Source organism: Mesoplodon densirostris, chromosome 20 (assembly GCF_025265405.1).
Source record: "Mesoplodon densirostris isolate mMesDen1 chromosome 20, mMesDen1 primary haplotype, whole genome shotgun sequence".
NCBI classification, from domain to species: domain Eukaryota; kingdom Metazoa; phylum Chordata; class Mammalia; order Artiodactyla; family Ziphiidae; genus Mesoplodon; species Mesoplodon densirostris.
The window spans coordinates 11,835,204-11,850,421 of NC_082680.1; the positions used below are offsets into that span (position 1 = coordinate 11,835,204).

A 15,218-nucleotide genomic window follows, 5' to 3' on the forward strand; every position below is an offset into this window, starting at 1 on the left:
ATTTTAACATTTCGGTTGCAGAAGAGCAAAAACAAAAACAAAAAAGTCACTAGTTTGACTCAGGAAAGAAAAAGTTATCCTTATTTAGATGTTCCAGTTTATATAATCCCTGATCTCCTTGAGGAGACAGGGGATATTAAAATATTGAAAACCAGTTCATCTTGTCCTACACATGAGCTGACTCAATAGCTTAAGCTTAGTTTATAACAATAATTCATTCAGAGATGGATTACACGCTAGTAACGAATTCTTACACACATCACTGAAAATGGAGACCACATTTTACAAAGAAATAAATTAAATCACATCAAATTACTGAAGAATTACAGGCCAAATACAGGACTATAGATGGGTTACTTAATGCTATTAGACTTGTACTGATGTTTCTTTCCCAAGATTCAATCCTGAATCCTTAGCCCTTTACAGAATTTCAGATGGGTGACATTCGACCATATATTTCCAGTTCTGACCTTTTGTTTGAGCTCGAGTCCCGACCTTTAACTTTCTGCTGGGTATCTCTAATTTCTAAAATCAAACCCCATATCAGATCCCCCTTTGGACTTCCTCATTTATTTCAGCTATTTGAGTTTCTCTTGATGGCCTAAAATCTTGGACTCATACCAGATTCCTCCTTGTGGTCGACTTACTGCTTAATCTAATCAGTAGCAAATTCTTGCCGGATCATTCCTTTTCATGCCTTCCTCACTTTATTTCTAATCCAGACCTTTATCTCTCTCATACCTATATTATCACGCCAGCCTCCTAACTAGATGGCTCCAGCCAGTCTTGGGCTCTTGCACGCCAGATTCACCTTGGAGTTTCCAATATCCATTTCCTTCTACAAGCACGCCCTGCCACGCCAGTCCATTTTGGAATCATGTCCACTCATCTCGACCCCATCCCTTTTAATGATCGTTTTCCTTATGTATACTGCTTTGACGAGACCTTTCTGACAGTCCCCATTCTCTTAATTTACTGTCTGAATTCTCCCTTTGACACTAAGGAAGTATATAGGAGGCTGTGTTCTTTAAATTTTATGATTGGCTCCACCTCCGGTGAAGTTAACAAGCAAGTGGTTTTTGCACCTTGCTTTTTTTTTTTTTTTTTTTTTAATTTTTTTTTATTTTACAAATTTAATCAGTTATACATATACATATGTTCCCATATCCCCTCCCTTTTGCGTCTCCCTCCCACCCTCCCTATCCCACCCCTCCAGGCAGTCACAAAGAACCGAGCTGATCTCCCTGTGCTATGCAGCTGCTTCCCACTAGCTATCTACCTTACGTTAGGTAGTGTATATATGTCCATGCCGCTCTTTCACTTTGTCACAGCTTACCCTTCCCCCTCCCCATATCCTCAAGTCCATGCTCTAGTAGGTCTGTGTCTTTATTCCTGTCTTACTCCTAGGTTCTTGATGACATTTTTTTTCTTAAATTCCATATATATGTGTCAGCATACAGTATTTGTCTTTCTCTTTCTGACTTACTTCACTCTGTATGACAGTCTCTAGGTCCATCCACCTCACTACAAATAACTTAATTTCATTTCTTTTTATGGCTGAGTAATATTCCATTGTATATATGTGCCACATCTTCTTTACCCATTCATCCGATGATGGACACTTAGGTTGCTTCCATCTCCGGGCTATTGTAAATAGGGCTGCTATGAACATTTTGGTACATGTCTCTTTTTGAATTATGGTTTTCTCAGGGTATATGCCCAGTAGTGGGATTGCTGGGTCATATGGTAGTTCTATTTGTAGTTTTTTAAGGAACCTCCATACCGTTCTCCATAGTGGCTGTACCAATTCACATTCCCACCAGCAGTGCAAGAGTGTTCCCTTTTTTCCACACCCTCTCCAGCATTTATTGTTTCTAGATTTTTTGATGATGGCCATTCTGACTGGTGTGAGATGATATCTCATTGTAGTTTTGATTTGCATTTCTCTAATGAGTAAAGATGTTGAGCATCCTTTCATGTGTTTGTTGGCAGTCTGTATATCTTCTGTGGAGAAATGTCTATTTAGGTCTTCTGCCCATTTTTGGATTGGGTTGTTTGTTTTTTTGCTATTGAGCTGCATGAGCTGCTTATAAATTTTGGAGATTAATCCTTTGTCAGTTGCTTCATTTGCAAATATTTTCTCCCATTCTGAGGGTTGTCTTTTGGTCTTGTTTATGGTTTCCTTTGCTGTGCAAAAGCTTTGAAGTTTCATTAGGTCCCATGTGTTTATTTTTGTCTTTATTTCCATTTCTCTAGGAGGTGGGTCAAAAAGGATCTTGCTGTGATTTATGTCATAGAGTGTTCTGCCTATGTTTTCCTCTAGGAGTTTGATAGTGTCTGGCCTTACATTTAGGTCTTTAATCCATTTTGAGCTTATTTTTGTGTATGGTGTTAGGGAGTGATGTAATCTCATACTTTTACATGTCCCTGTCCAGTTTTCCCAGCACCACTTATTGAAGAGGCTGTCCTTTCTCCACTGTACCTTCCTGCCTCCTTTATCAAAGATAAGGTGACCATATGTCCGTGGGTTTATCTCTGGGCTTTCTATCCTGTTCCATTGATCTATCTTTCTGTTTTTGTGCCAGTACCATACTGTCTTGATTACTGTAGCTTTGTAGTATAGTCTGAAGTCAGGGAGCCTGATTCCTCCAGCTCCATTTTTCGTTCTCAAGATTGCTTTGGCTATTCGGGGTCTTTTGTGTTTCCATACAAATTGTGAAATTTTTTGTTCTAGTTCTGTGAAAAATGCCATTGGTAGTTTGATAGGGATTGCATTGAATCTGTAGATTGCTTTGGGTAGTAGAGTCATTTTCACAATGTTGATTCTTCCAATCCAAGAACATGGTACATCTCTCCATCTATTTGTATCATCTTTAATTTCTTTCATCAGTGTCTTATAATTTTCTGCATACAGGTCTTTTGTCTCCTTAGGTAGGTTTATTCCTAGATATTTTATTCTTTTTGTTGCAATGGTAAATGGGAGTGTTTCCTTGATTTCACTTTCAGATTTTTCATCATTAGTATATAGGAATGCCAGAGATTTCTGTGCATTAATTTTGTATCCTGCAACTTTACCAAATTCATTGATTAGCTCTAGCAGTTTTCTGGTAGCATCTTTAGGATTCTCTATGTATAGTATCATGTCATCTGCAAACAGTGACAGCTTTACTTCTTCTTTTCCAATTTGGATTCCTTTTATTTCCTTTTCTTCTCTGATTGCTGTGGCTAAAACTTCCAAAACTATGTTGAATAAGAGTGTGCACCTTGCTTTTTTTCACTTAAAGATCCTGGACATCTTTCCAGGATCAGCACATACATTTTTATGCAATGCTTTTAATATGCCTGCTGAGTATGGATAATTCATTTACTTAGTCCCTTAATGATGGATGCTGGTGGTTTTTTCCAGTTTTGTTATTATAAAGCATGCTACAATGAACATCCTTGCAAATCCTGAGGAACTTTAGTATCCGTAGGTAAACCTGTAGCACCGGGATTGCTGGATTAAAAGTATACATATTTTAAATTTGGATAGTTATAACTAATTATCTGTTGAAATAAATTTCGCTGCCTACTCCCATTTTTGATACCGCTAATTTTCCTGCCACGCAGGATTTGGACGTTGACGTGGGAGCTTTGTTTCATGGCAGCTCACTGCCCCCCCCCCAGACTATTAGTACCAGAGAAAATGTAAAGCTGGGAGAAAAGGGAATTGAAGGCCAGAAAACAGACTCTTCAGTGGCTAGTGGTACCATAGGCTGTGGTAATCTGGCATCCAGGACAGCAGACAGCATCATCCTTCTCTGCCAATGATCAACTGGAACCAAATGAAATCTAAATGTATCCATCTATAAACTAGGGATAATCTTAACCACTAGGAATTTTCCAAAGGGATGGTACTATGTAAACTGGGTGAACTCAGAACAGCAGAGTGAAAACTTGATCAAGACAAAAAACCCTGCAGAGGAGCAATTTTCCTTTCTGTCATCTTAACTGCTTTTGTGTGACCAAATGTTTCCTGTGCTACCCAGTGGGGGAGAAGAAGCGAGCTTGTCTCTTAAATGCTTCAGAGTTTTGTTTGTCTATTTAGGGTCCCTTTTTGAAGTCTTGAGATTTATAGAACAATAAATGCCATTTACCGCTGTGTGCTATTTTGGACTCCTCATCGGTTTTAGAAGTTGGGTAAGAATACTTACCTGAAAGCTTATCAAATGTGAAATAACACCGAGAAGTATTGGGCAGTAGTTCATCCCAGTGAAACAAACTAAGTTGTGGCAACAGCAAAGTGTGCTCCTTTTTTTTTTTTAACAGTAGGATGCAGACATTTTAATATAATACATGTTTTCTAATTGTTTGGGTAGGGGGAAAGCACAGCAGGAAGCAAGGTTTAAACAAGAATGGCTTGGCTGGGTCGTTCACTCAGTGGTGTGAGAGATTAGTTTTAGCCAGGTCTCATCTTTTTCACAGCATTCAGAAGTACAACCTTAAGATTACCCACTAGGATGTCACATCTCACCTGGAACAGGAGAAGCTTGCCTTGTGTTATCACTTCCTGATCAGTGGAGTGGGGCTGAACACAGGACCTGGAGGCGGGGGCTTCCCTTTGTTACGGGCGAAGCCTAGTTTCCTGGGTGTAAACGAGGAAGACCTAGAAAGATACAGTAAGCGAGTTCATCTTGGGCGACTCCGTTCCCCAACTCCTGCGACCTCTGGTAGCTCCTTCCCAGGAGTTCTCTCTAGAGTTTCTAGTAGTTAAAGGTTTCTGCCCAGATGCTCCAAGTACAAATACAACTCCTTCTAAGGTCCTCGCCCGAGACGGCAGGTCCAGTCCCCACCGTGAAGCTGTTCCAAGCCTGACCCCATGTCCTTCCTCTCCAGGACCACCCTCCTCCACCTTCGAGATTGACCGCAGATGCCCCGACGGCCTGGAGAACCAAAGGCCGTCCCCAGCCTCCAGGGCAGCTGCTACACTAACCGCGCAGCGCCAGCTCCGCGCCTTAGAGAACCTCAGCTCACCTGACTTCCTTATCGGTCTGTGCACCCAGGAGGGGAGGTGGACGTTGCTCCAAAACCCCTGAAAGCCCTTGCTGTGCGCTGCGTCCCGCACAAGGTGGGGAAGTCTTTACAAATTAGGCGGCAGGATTAAGCGAATTCACACCAAAAGGTGAATGATCTCCAGGTCTTCCAACGTTTTTTGTTTTTTACTCTAAAAGCAGCTGCTTAGTAACACAGAAGAATATGAATGGGGGACGGTGGTGTAGACCTGGCTGGAGAGGAGTCTGGGGACTGGGAGGCTCCCTCCCAGGCCGAGGGGCTGGGGGCACAAATGCTGTGTGTCCGGGCCCTGCCAGGCCTGCGGCTCGTGGCACCGTCCAGTCCGGAGCCCGACGTCCGGACCCTCCTCAGAGCCGACCAGGGCGTAGTAGCTGCTGAATAAATAAATACTTGTGGAAGGAGAGAAAGTCCACGTTCCTCCCCGGACACATCCAGGGGCTAGGAAAGCCTGGCCGCCAGGCCGCCGCGTTTTCCTGCCAGCGGGCTCGCCCACACCTTCTGGGCCTCGGCGGGGCTCCGGGTGGGGGACTTCCCGGGGCGCGGGCGGGGGACTTCCCGGGGCGCGGGCGGACGGAAGGGGCTGGCTCGCGGGCGCGTGCACGTCCAGCGCGGGGCCCCCGGGTGGAGCGCCCCAGGCCCGCGCGCGGCGGACGACGACGACGACGACGGTCGCGGCGGGGGGGTGGGCGGGGAAGGGGGGGTGCAGTGGCTTCTCCGAATCTGGCCCGAGTTTCCCCCGCGCAGCGGGGCACCGGGGCAGGCAAGTCGCGGCGCCCTCGGACCGCGGGATCCGCCTTCGCTTTCCGCCGCGAGGCTGAGGTCACGGAGGGCCGGGCGCCCTGCAGAGGCCCCGGGGGCGACACCGCCCCGGACGCGCCACTGACGCGCTTTCGAGCGCTGGCTCTGCTTTTCACACTTTCCCACCGCCCGGAACGCCCCGGGGTCCGAGGGGGCGCGGGGGAGCCTTTGTGCCTTCTCGGTTTGCTGGGACCTTGTCTTCCGAAGAGAGCCTCCCCACCCCTTTCCTCTCGAAAGTCTTGTGGTTTCCCTAGAAGTCGGAAGGCGGTGGAGAGGGCTGCGGGGACTTCTCTTTAGCCGCCTTTCCCGTCCCGAAACTCTAAAACCCCAAGTGTTCGGCCGTAGGGAGGGAGATATTTGGGGTCAAGGGGAAGCAGCGAGCAGCGCATTCCTTCTCCGTCTTCCCTCCCACCTGGCCGGCGGCTCCCTTCCGCCCCTGACTCGGGCCGGCGCCCCGGCAGGCGCAGCGTGCCGCGGGAGCGGCAGGGTTAAGCCCTGGAATGTGGCGGCGAGGAATGTGCATGCAGATGAGCCGAGCGAGGGGAGGAGCGGGTGGGGGCGGGCCCCGGGCGGGGCGCATGCTAATCGCATGCAAATGAGGAGACCGTCGCCGCCACGGCCGCAGCTCCGCGGAGCTTCCCGGATCCGAGCCCAGACGGCGGCGGCTCGGGCAGCCTGGGCGCCGCGACCCTCGGCGGCCACAGGGGGACGGGGAGGAGGAGGAAGAGGCGGAGGCAGCGGCGGCGATCGCGAGGAGGAGGAGGAGGAGGGTTCGCTCGCCTGCTCCGACGCAGACATGGTGGACTGATCCCCGGCGGGGCCGAGAGCAGGGTTTCCTGAGGCGCCCCCGCGCGTGGCCCCGCCGCGCCCCGCGCCCCGCAGCCCCTCGCCGGCGCCCGGATCGGGCCGGGCAGTCGCGTTCCCGCCGCGTCCCGCGCCCGGTCCCTATGGAGGCGCCGCTCGCCGGCGAGGCCGCCGACCATGCCTAGGAGGGCCGGGAGCGGGCAGCTGCCGCTACCCCGGGGCTGGGAGGAGGCCAGGGACTACGACGGCAAGGTCTTCTACATCGACCACAACACCCGGAGAACCAGCTGGATCGACCCCCGGGACAGGTGGGCTGCCGAGCCGCGGGTGGGCGCGGGGACCCGCCTCGAAGCGCGGCGGCGGCTGTTGTCCGGGAGACCTGGCCGAGCGGCGGCGCCCGCGGCGCGGGGGGCGTGGGGCGTCACCGGCCCAGGGTGCCGGGAGGGGTCCCGGGAAGGAGGCGCGGGACCGTCTGCCGGAGCCGGGGCTGCGTCAGCCGGCCAGGCGCCCTGGAGGGGGCCGGTTGCAGCCGCCCCTTCCAGGGCCCTCTTGGTCACCCGCTCTGCGACGGCCCCGGGACCTTTAGACACTCTGGGCGCAGAGGGAAGGGTGGAATTGACGCCCTGGGCGGTCACAGTGTCCAGTTCACGGACCCAGAGGGGCCCCCTGAGCCCTGCTCCGGGCTCGCCTCCGCCTGAAGTTGGCCAGCAAGAGGCTGGAGGGTCCATTCGGCCTGGGAGGCGGGGCCGGGCCCTGGGCCTCCCGGAGGAGGAGGCCTAAGTGCCAGGCGGGGCCAGCCAGCCGTCCAGGCCACCTGTGGCATCTCTCTGGCCGTCCTTGGCTCCCAGCCTTGCCTGCACGTTCTTGACGGGGCGCGCCATGGTCGGGCCAGAGGCCCTGGGCCTGAGGGGGCCCCGGGCACCCTTCCTTGCTGGGCCCTGGTGGTGGGTGTAACTGACTTTGCCCCCCAGAGTTTCGAGACGCTTGTTTGGGGGTTTACTGCTTAGTGTTTATCTTCACCTGAAAACTTGAACTGACTCTCAGATCTTGAAAAGGCAGATGCTGTGTTGAAGTAAGAAGTGGTGAAATGAACAGTGGAACCGAACCTTGGTTATTGAGGAACGCTGACTTGAGCTTAGCGTGGTTTCTTGTAGTTTTCAACACACTTTTTATTCCTGCTCAGAAGTGAAGAGGAGAAACATAACAGTATCATCATCTAAGAAGTTCAGGAACTGAAGTTTAGCTGAATGTTCACAAATGTTGTTTCTCTTTTCCATCTTTCTTTTTACCCTGAAAAGGAAAATTTCTTACAGTTAGAATTATTGGAAGAATAAGAGGAGATTTTCCTAATTGTAAATTTGTAAACTATTAAGGAGGTATTCCTATTTATAAATTTAAATAATATACCATTAGGGATAATTCCAAATTTTGGATGTTTATCATTTCTGAAATTTCTTTCCCCCTTTTTATGGAATGTGGCCTTAGGGGTTTATAACCTTTTTAGGTCCTTCTATTAAACATTCCCCCTTTTCTCAATTTGAAGCTGAAATAGTTTCATACTTTATGTTCTCAGTTACTTTTATCTTAAGAATATTGTTTTTGAATGCTACTAAAGAGCAGTTATAAGAAAGTCACAAGTGACATTATAAATTTATGGAACAATCCTTGTTAAATTATCCATGAAGGTATCGGTTTAGGTTTCCCTCTTGAAATGAGAAAAGACACCTGTGCTGAGGTCCTGTCTTGCTCTAGCCTGGCTGCGTGTTGCTGACCTGATGAAAGTTATGACAAGCATCACGCCTTCACAGTCTCTCCAGATGTATTAGTTGTTGTCATAAACTTCACGCTCCAAGCCAGTTATTGCACTTTGAAACTACTTAACAGATAGTAAATTTCAATGATGATAGTGTGCACCCAACAGTGGCTTTTAAGGCACCTGTATAAATATTTGACTTTTACAGTTGTATGGTAATTATTTCTGCTTTCTGATACATGGAGTTTCAGGTTATTGAAACCGCAATGCATTCTTGAAAGATTTAGGCATTTTAGATTCTCTTTTACTTCAATTTACATGTTTTGTTAATATCGTCTCATTTGTGTTTACTAGCAAGGATTACAAGACTGTGTAATGCCTGGGTAAAGCAAATAGAAAGTGAAATAAAATTATATGGCTTGGCTTATCTTTATCACTACTTCTTAAACAAGTTAAGCATGTCTTTTATTTAAAATTGTTAATGGATTAACAATTATCATGAGCTCTGTTTTTAAGAAACCGGGTAACCAATTCATTTGATGGGGACAAACAGTTTTGACTAAGGTGATTTGTTATTATTCCAGTTTGCTGTTGGGTCTTTAAGTATTTATAAATTTGACTGGTTATACATATTTCTGGATCTCAGTATTAGAGCTTTAAAAGACATTCTGTGAGATGAGTCAACATTGACATAGTTTAAATTTGGTTGTGTTTTATTTTAGGGCAGTGAAGTGTCTATAAGTCTTGCTAACTAGTGTAAGATATGGTGGAAGAGGATATTTGGAGAACTATTACCTCTAGGCAATTTTGTTACACACTTACCAAACATATGGGCAGAGAGGTGTTGCACAGGCCAATTGGAATGTGCCCCTTCTTTTACAGGATCAAATTACAAATCCTGAAAAAAAAGTGACTTGATAAACTGTGGGTCTGCACTACTTTTGAACTTTTAAATCCATTTCATTAAGATGGGCATGATGATTTACCCAGTCATATTTATGTTAAGAAAGATAATTTTGTGTTTTTCATGGTCTATCAGAATTTGTGAAGTATTTCTGATTGTATAGGTTATTACGCAGATGTCATGGGGGAAGGCTTGGAGATTTCACAAGAACATAATTTTATTCAATAAGTAGTGATTTTAGACTACTGAAGTATTATTTTAAAATGCTTTTAAGTTTTTGGAGGTCCATTACATGATGCAGACTCTGCTGCAATGTGATCAAAGCTTTCCTTGCGCCACCTTTATTAGATGAGAAAGCTTAGATGAGTGTCTGAACCCCTCTAAAGTTCCATTCTTCAACTCTAAAGTGAAGATCATACCACCAACGCCATGGAGGTGTTTGGGGGCCCCTAACTACGGCCTCACCAAAGAGTAGTAGTTGTAGTGATGTCATTCCAATTTAGGAACTGACGGATAGTTCCAGTTACCCCTGAAAATAGTAGAGGTACTGCACACATTTTCTCAGTGTTTTCTGTGTGAGAGCCACCCTGCTAAGCTCTTTAACTGTGATCTCATTTTATTCTCCCAGAAGTCCTATGAGGTAGGTGCTGTTATTATCTTCCAGTTACAGATGGGGAAATGGAGTCTCAGGGAGACTGACATCGTAGTTAAACGTGGAGCCAGGATTCAAAGCCAGATAGTCTGACTCTGGAGCCTGTGTCCTTTGTCATTCCTCTAGTCTTCCTGGACATCTCGGCATGCTCAGGGGTCTCTCGATGGAGGAGAACCTCTTTGCCCAGGGTTGACTTTTCAGGCTGATTGACCGGTCTTTTTTTAAAATTTTTTACTTTTATGCAATTTTTTTTTTCAGTTTATACAATTTTCAAAGGTTACTTTCCATTTACAGTTATTACAAAATATTGGCTCTATTCCCCATGTTGTACAATACATCTTTTTTGTTTTGGTTTTGGTTTTTTTTGCAGTACGTGGGCCTCTCACTGTTGTGGCCTCTCCCGCTGCGGAGCGCAGGCTCAGCGGCCATGGCTCACAGGCCCAGCCGCTCCGCGGCATGTAGGATCCTCCCGGACCGGGGCACAAACCCGTGTCCCCTGCATTGGCAGGCGGACTCTCAACCACTGCGCCACCAGGGAAGCCCTGTACAATACATCTTTGAGCCCAGCTTACACCCAGTAGTTTGTACCTCCCACTCCCCACCCCTGTGTTACCCCTGCCCCCCGCCACTGGTAACCACTAGTTTGTTCTCGGTATCTGCGAGTCTGCTTCTTTTATGTTATATTCACTAGTTTGTTGTATTTTTTAAATTCCACATAAAAGTGAAATCATACAGTATTTGTCTTTCTCTGTCTGACTTATTTCACTTAGCATAATACCCTCCAAGTCCATCCATGTTGCCACAAATGGCAAAATTTTGTTCTTTTTTATTGCTGAGTAGTATTCCATTGTATATCACATACTGTATACCACAGCTTCTTTATCTGTTCATCTGTTGATGGATACTTAGGTGGTTTCCACTTGACCAGTCTTTCTTGGTCTTCAGAGGTTCCTGTCAACTAGGTAGGATGCTCTGATCCCTGAGCTGGCCACGTAGGGTGAATGCCTTGGGAGTGTGGGTTGGGGACCCATCGAGCTGACCCCATTGAACCACAGTACTAGTCCACGTAGAACTTGGAAGTTCGGTGCACTCTTGAGCACATTAGAAGTTCAGTTTGGGGCTCTGTATCAACCTGCATAGATTACAGTTTTACTCTAACAGTCTTGACTTTGCCCTTCCTCTCCTCCCCGCCCCCGCTCAATCCTGGGGAAAGCTCCTGTCTGTGACTCCTTGGCAATCCTCCCCACCCTAGGTAGGCCAACTGTTATTTTGCAGGTCTGCTCCCTCACTCACCTCTTATTTTGCTCACCATGGGCACCCTTTGCACCAAATGGTGTTTATGGTGGGCTATAGATCATGGCCAAATGGCCTGGTGCTTTAAAAAAAAAAAACTGTATTCAATGTGGGAGAAAAAGGTGGGATGATGGATTTATTTGCCTCTTGGAGGAGTAGGTGGCTAAGGTGGGCAGGGCTCAGAGACAGGATGAGTGGTTTTACGGACTCCCAGTGGAATTCTGTTTGCTTTCCATCCTCGGATTGGACGTTACCCAGGGATACAATAACTTTGTCTAGCTGAACTTAAAAGAGTTACCACCACACAAAATGACTTGACATTAAAAAGGGCTGATAGACCATAATCTCTGGTTTATGGCTTGGATCAGATGTTGAGCAACCTGTACTTTCTAATTGAAGGGAAGAAATCCTGGGGGCTGGGGCTGGGGGACAGTGAGGAGGAGGAGGATGTCAGCTGGGTGTCACCAGTGTCTGAGTTAACTTCGGCTCTCCACGCCCAGTTTGTGGCACCTGGTTAGGCTGTATGCAACTCTCTGCTGTCTTTCTTTCAAAGTCAAAGCAAGTAATTTTGCTAAACCTACTTACTGCTGGAGTGTGAATTCTTCAAAAGACCTAATTGCTTATTCCTGCTCTCTGTATCCTTTGTATCTGGTAGATGTTAAATGAATGTTGGTTAGGCCAGTTGATACAGAAAGTTTGTGAAGTTGATGAAAGAATACTACTAGTTGAGCTACTCTTGTTTCCAATTTCTTGTTGTTGGGTTTTCATAACTATAGCCATAACCACCAACAACCAGAGACAATTGATTTTCCAGTTAGATTAAAAATAATGAGAGAATTAAGCTGCCACATTTTGACTAACAATATAAATATGTGAATCACTTATAAGAGCAGAGAACACAAAATCAGCCCCAATAGTTTTAATCACAACCGCCCTTGTCATAGATTGCTGGGAGTCATCCCTCTCCAGGCTCTGTCCAAGTCTGGGTGCCAAGTGGTTACTATGATTTCAGTGATTATGGTATTTGAAGTGTGGAGAGGTTCTTAAAAGAAGTTTTTTTAAAAAAAAAAAAATCACTATGGGAAGCCCTAATTTAAACTAAACTATGCTGTCTTCCAAAAATTCCCGACAGAATATTTCTTGTTTTCAACAGTTTGCTGTGATGTTAGCTGGAGTGAGCAGTGGTTGCCTAGTCCATGACTGAGGTTTCTTCTCTGACTTTACTAGTCCATAGTTTGCACCTTAATTTTGTTGGAACTCTCAGGACAATAATTGCATTGTCAAGAAAGACTATTATTTATAAATAAGTAATTTTTTCTTTTTTTTTTTTTAGCAGCAAATCACTAAGTTGTGAGCTACATAATCAGCCACTGTGACATGTGGCCTTCAAGCAAGCCAGGATTTCAGTTTCCTGTGGGCAATCCCTGGTGGGCTGGCAAAAGTGTAGAAGCCGCCCTGCAGCCTGACCAGGCTCTGTGCTGCCTGCCTCTGGGGCCTGGAGATATTGCCTTGTGGATGGCACTTGCTCAGTTTTTCGGAGTAGTTGTCTGTAGGAAAATGATGCCACCACTCTAGAGGAGTGTGACCAGCCTCATTTTGCCGATGGGAGTTACCGAAATGTAGGAAACGGTGTTAGCCCTAATGAAATGTAACTTCCTTGAGATAGGGGCCCTAGGCTTGTGTGTGCTCCGGTCCTATGAACTTGACTGAAATTGGTTGAACTGATTTCTTGTTAGAATTTTGGACTAATTTCTTCATCCATTTCTTTTTTTTTAAATAAATTTATTTACTTTTTGTTTATTTATTTTTGGCTGCACTGGGTCTTCGTTGCTGCGCGCGGGCTTTCTCTAGTTGTGGTGAGCGGGGGCTACTCTTTGTTGCGGTGCGCGGGCTTCTCATGGCGGTGGCTTCTCTTGTTGCAGAGCACGGGCTCTAGGCGCACGGGCTTCAGTAGTTGTGGCACACGGGCTCAGTTGTGGCTCGCGGGCTCTAGAGCGCAGGCTCAGTAGTTGTGACGCACGGGCTTAGTTGCTCCGCGGCATGTGGGATCTTCCCGGGCCAGGGCTCGAACCAATGCCAATCCCCTGCATTGGCAGGCGGATTCTTAACCACTGCGCCACCAGGGAAGCCCTCTTCATCCATTTCTGAAGCTCCTGTTACTGGAAAAATCACCACAGAAGTATAAAGAGTAGGAAAGGGATTTTTAAAGGCACAGTGTGTGTATAAGTTGTGGGTTAAAAATGATTTCCCAAATATATAGCTTCAGAATGTTTTCAGTGTCTTCAGTGGCTTTTTCCCCCAGTTATTTATTTTTTATTGAGATAAAAACATCACATAAAATTAGCCATTTTAAAGTGTACAGTACAGGATTTTTTTTGGTGTATTCACAGTGTTGTGCAACCATGATCATTATGTAATTCCTGAACATTTTTATTACTCCTAAAAGAAACCCTGTACCCATTAAGAGCTCACTCCCCATCCTTCCCCCACCCCTGCTGCCTTTGGCAACCCCTAATCTACTTTCTGTCTCTATGTTTTTGTCTCTATGTTTCTGCCTATACTGGACATTTCATGTAAATGGAATAATACAGTATGTTTCCTTTTGTGTCTGGCTTCTTAATGACATTTAGCATAATGTTTTCAGGGTTCATTCATGCTGTAGCATGTACCAGTATTTCATTCCTTTTTATGACTTTGAATAATAACTTGTATGGCTATACCACACTTTGTGTATCCATTCATCGGCTGTTGGACATTTGTGTTTATTCTACTTTTTGGCTATTATGAATAATACTGCCATGAACATTTATGTATAATTTTTATATGAATGTATGTCTTCAGTTCTCTTGGATAAAATACCTAGAAGTGGAGTTGCTGGGTCATATGTTAATTCTATGTTTAACTTTTTGAGGAACTGCCAAACTTCCATAGCGGCTGCACCACTTACATCCCCACCAGCAGTGTGTGAGTGTATGAGTGTGTGTGTATGAGTGTGTGAGTGTGTGAGTCTGTGAGTGTGTGAGTGTATGAGTGTTCCAGCTTCTCCACACCCTCACCAACACTTGCTCTTTTCTTTTCTTTTCTTTTTTTAGCATTTCTGGTGGGATGAGCTAGTGTCTTACTGTGGTTTTGATTTGCATTTCCTGCAGTGTTTTGATAGCCTCAATATGACCCAAGTTTTCCTCCTTTATTCTAGCCTTTGAGCCTTTGCCACTCTACCCACCTTTTTTGTGTCTCCTAATAGGCAAAGGAAGAAGAGTTAGGGTGAATTAAAAGTAGAATCTACTGGCAATGTCCATATTAATTTTTGTCTTCATTTCAAATATAATATATTTTAAGAGGCATAGATGTGAATCACATAGATAATGAATCATAATGTGTGCGTGTATGTATACAGCCAGCTTATTCAAGATCATTTGCTGTATAAAAGCTTTAAACTAGTAATATATAGTAAGAATTAAAACCATTTTTATTAATTTTTTTAAAGCAGTTGGAGGAAACCTAACCAACATAGCCTCAGCCAGGTGATCAAGGTAAATGTCAACAGTGATAAGTCGTGTTGATGTACCATTGATGTGATGACCACTTTTTCTTTGCGATCTTTCTCCCAAAAAACTATCAAAACCCCAGTCTAATCGTGAGAAAAAACACCCACTAAATCTCAATAGAGGGCGTTTCACAAACTGTCTGACTAGTATTCCTTAAAACTGACGTGGTCATCAAAACCAAGGAATGTCTGAGAAACTGTCACAGCCAGGAGGAGCCTAAAGAGACAGGGTGTCCTGATGGGATTCTGGGACAGAAAAAGGACATTACATAAAAGATAAGGAAATCTGCATCTTAGTTAATAACAATGTATCAATGTTGGTTCATTAATTTTAATAAATGTACCACTGCAATAGGGGAAACGGAGGGTGGGATGTATGGAAACTGTATTAACTGCGTGCTTTCTGTAAATCTAA

At 45.5% G+C, this 15,218-nt stretch overlaps 1 protein-coding gene and 1 long non-coding RNA gene across 3 annotated transcripts in view; one reads left to right on the forward strand and one right to left on the reverse strand.

Annotated features, from left to right (window-relative positions):
- The window catches only part of LOC132481335 (uncharacterized), a 56,491-nt gene extending 50,813 nt beyond the window's left edge, over window positions 1-5,678 (reverse strand). Inside the window, exons 1-3 of one of the 2 annotated variants that reach the window (XR_009530808.1) lie at window positions 5,014-5,678; window positions 4,514-4,645; window positions 3,435-3,496 (exon numbers count right to left, since the gene is read on the reverse strand). This is a non-coding gene — a long non-coding RNA (uncharacterized LOC132481335). Of the gene's footprint in view, window positions 1-3,434; window positions 3,497-4,513; window positions 4,646-5,013 lie in introns of those variants that run through there. The other variant, XR_009530809.1, reaches the window with a different exon arrangement.
- A 787-nt stretch (window positions 5,679-6,465) lies between these two features.
- Window positions 6,466-15,218, forward strand: part of WWC2 (WW and C2 domain containing 2) — a 147,059-nt gene continuing 138,306 nt past the window's right edge. The window contains exon 1 of the mRNA XM_060086224.1: window positions 6,466-6,962. Coding sequence (XP_059942207.1) covers window positions 6,832-6,962 — 131 coding nt within the window. The 5' untranslated portion in view covers window positions 6,466-6,831. The remainder of the gene's footprint in view (window positions 6,963-15,218) is intronic.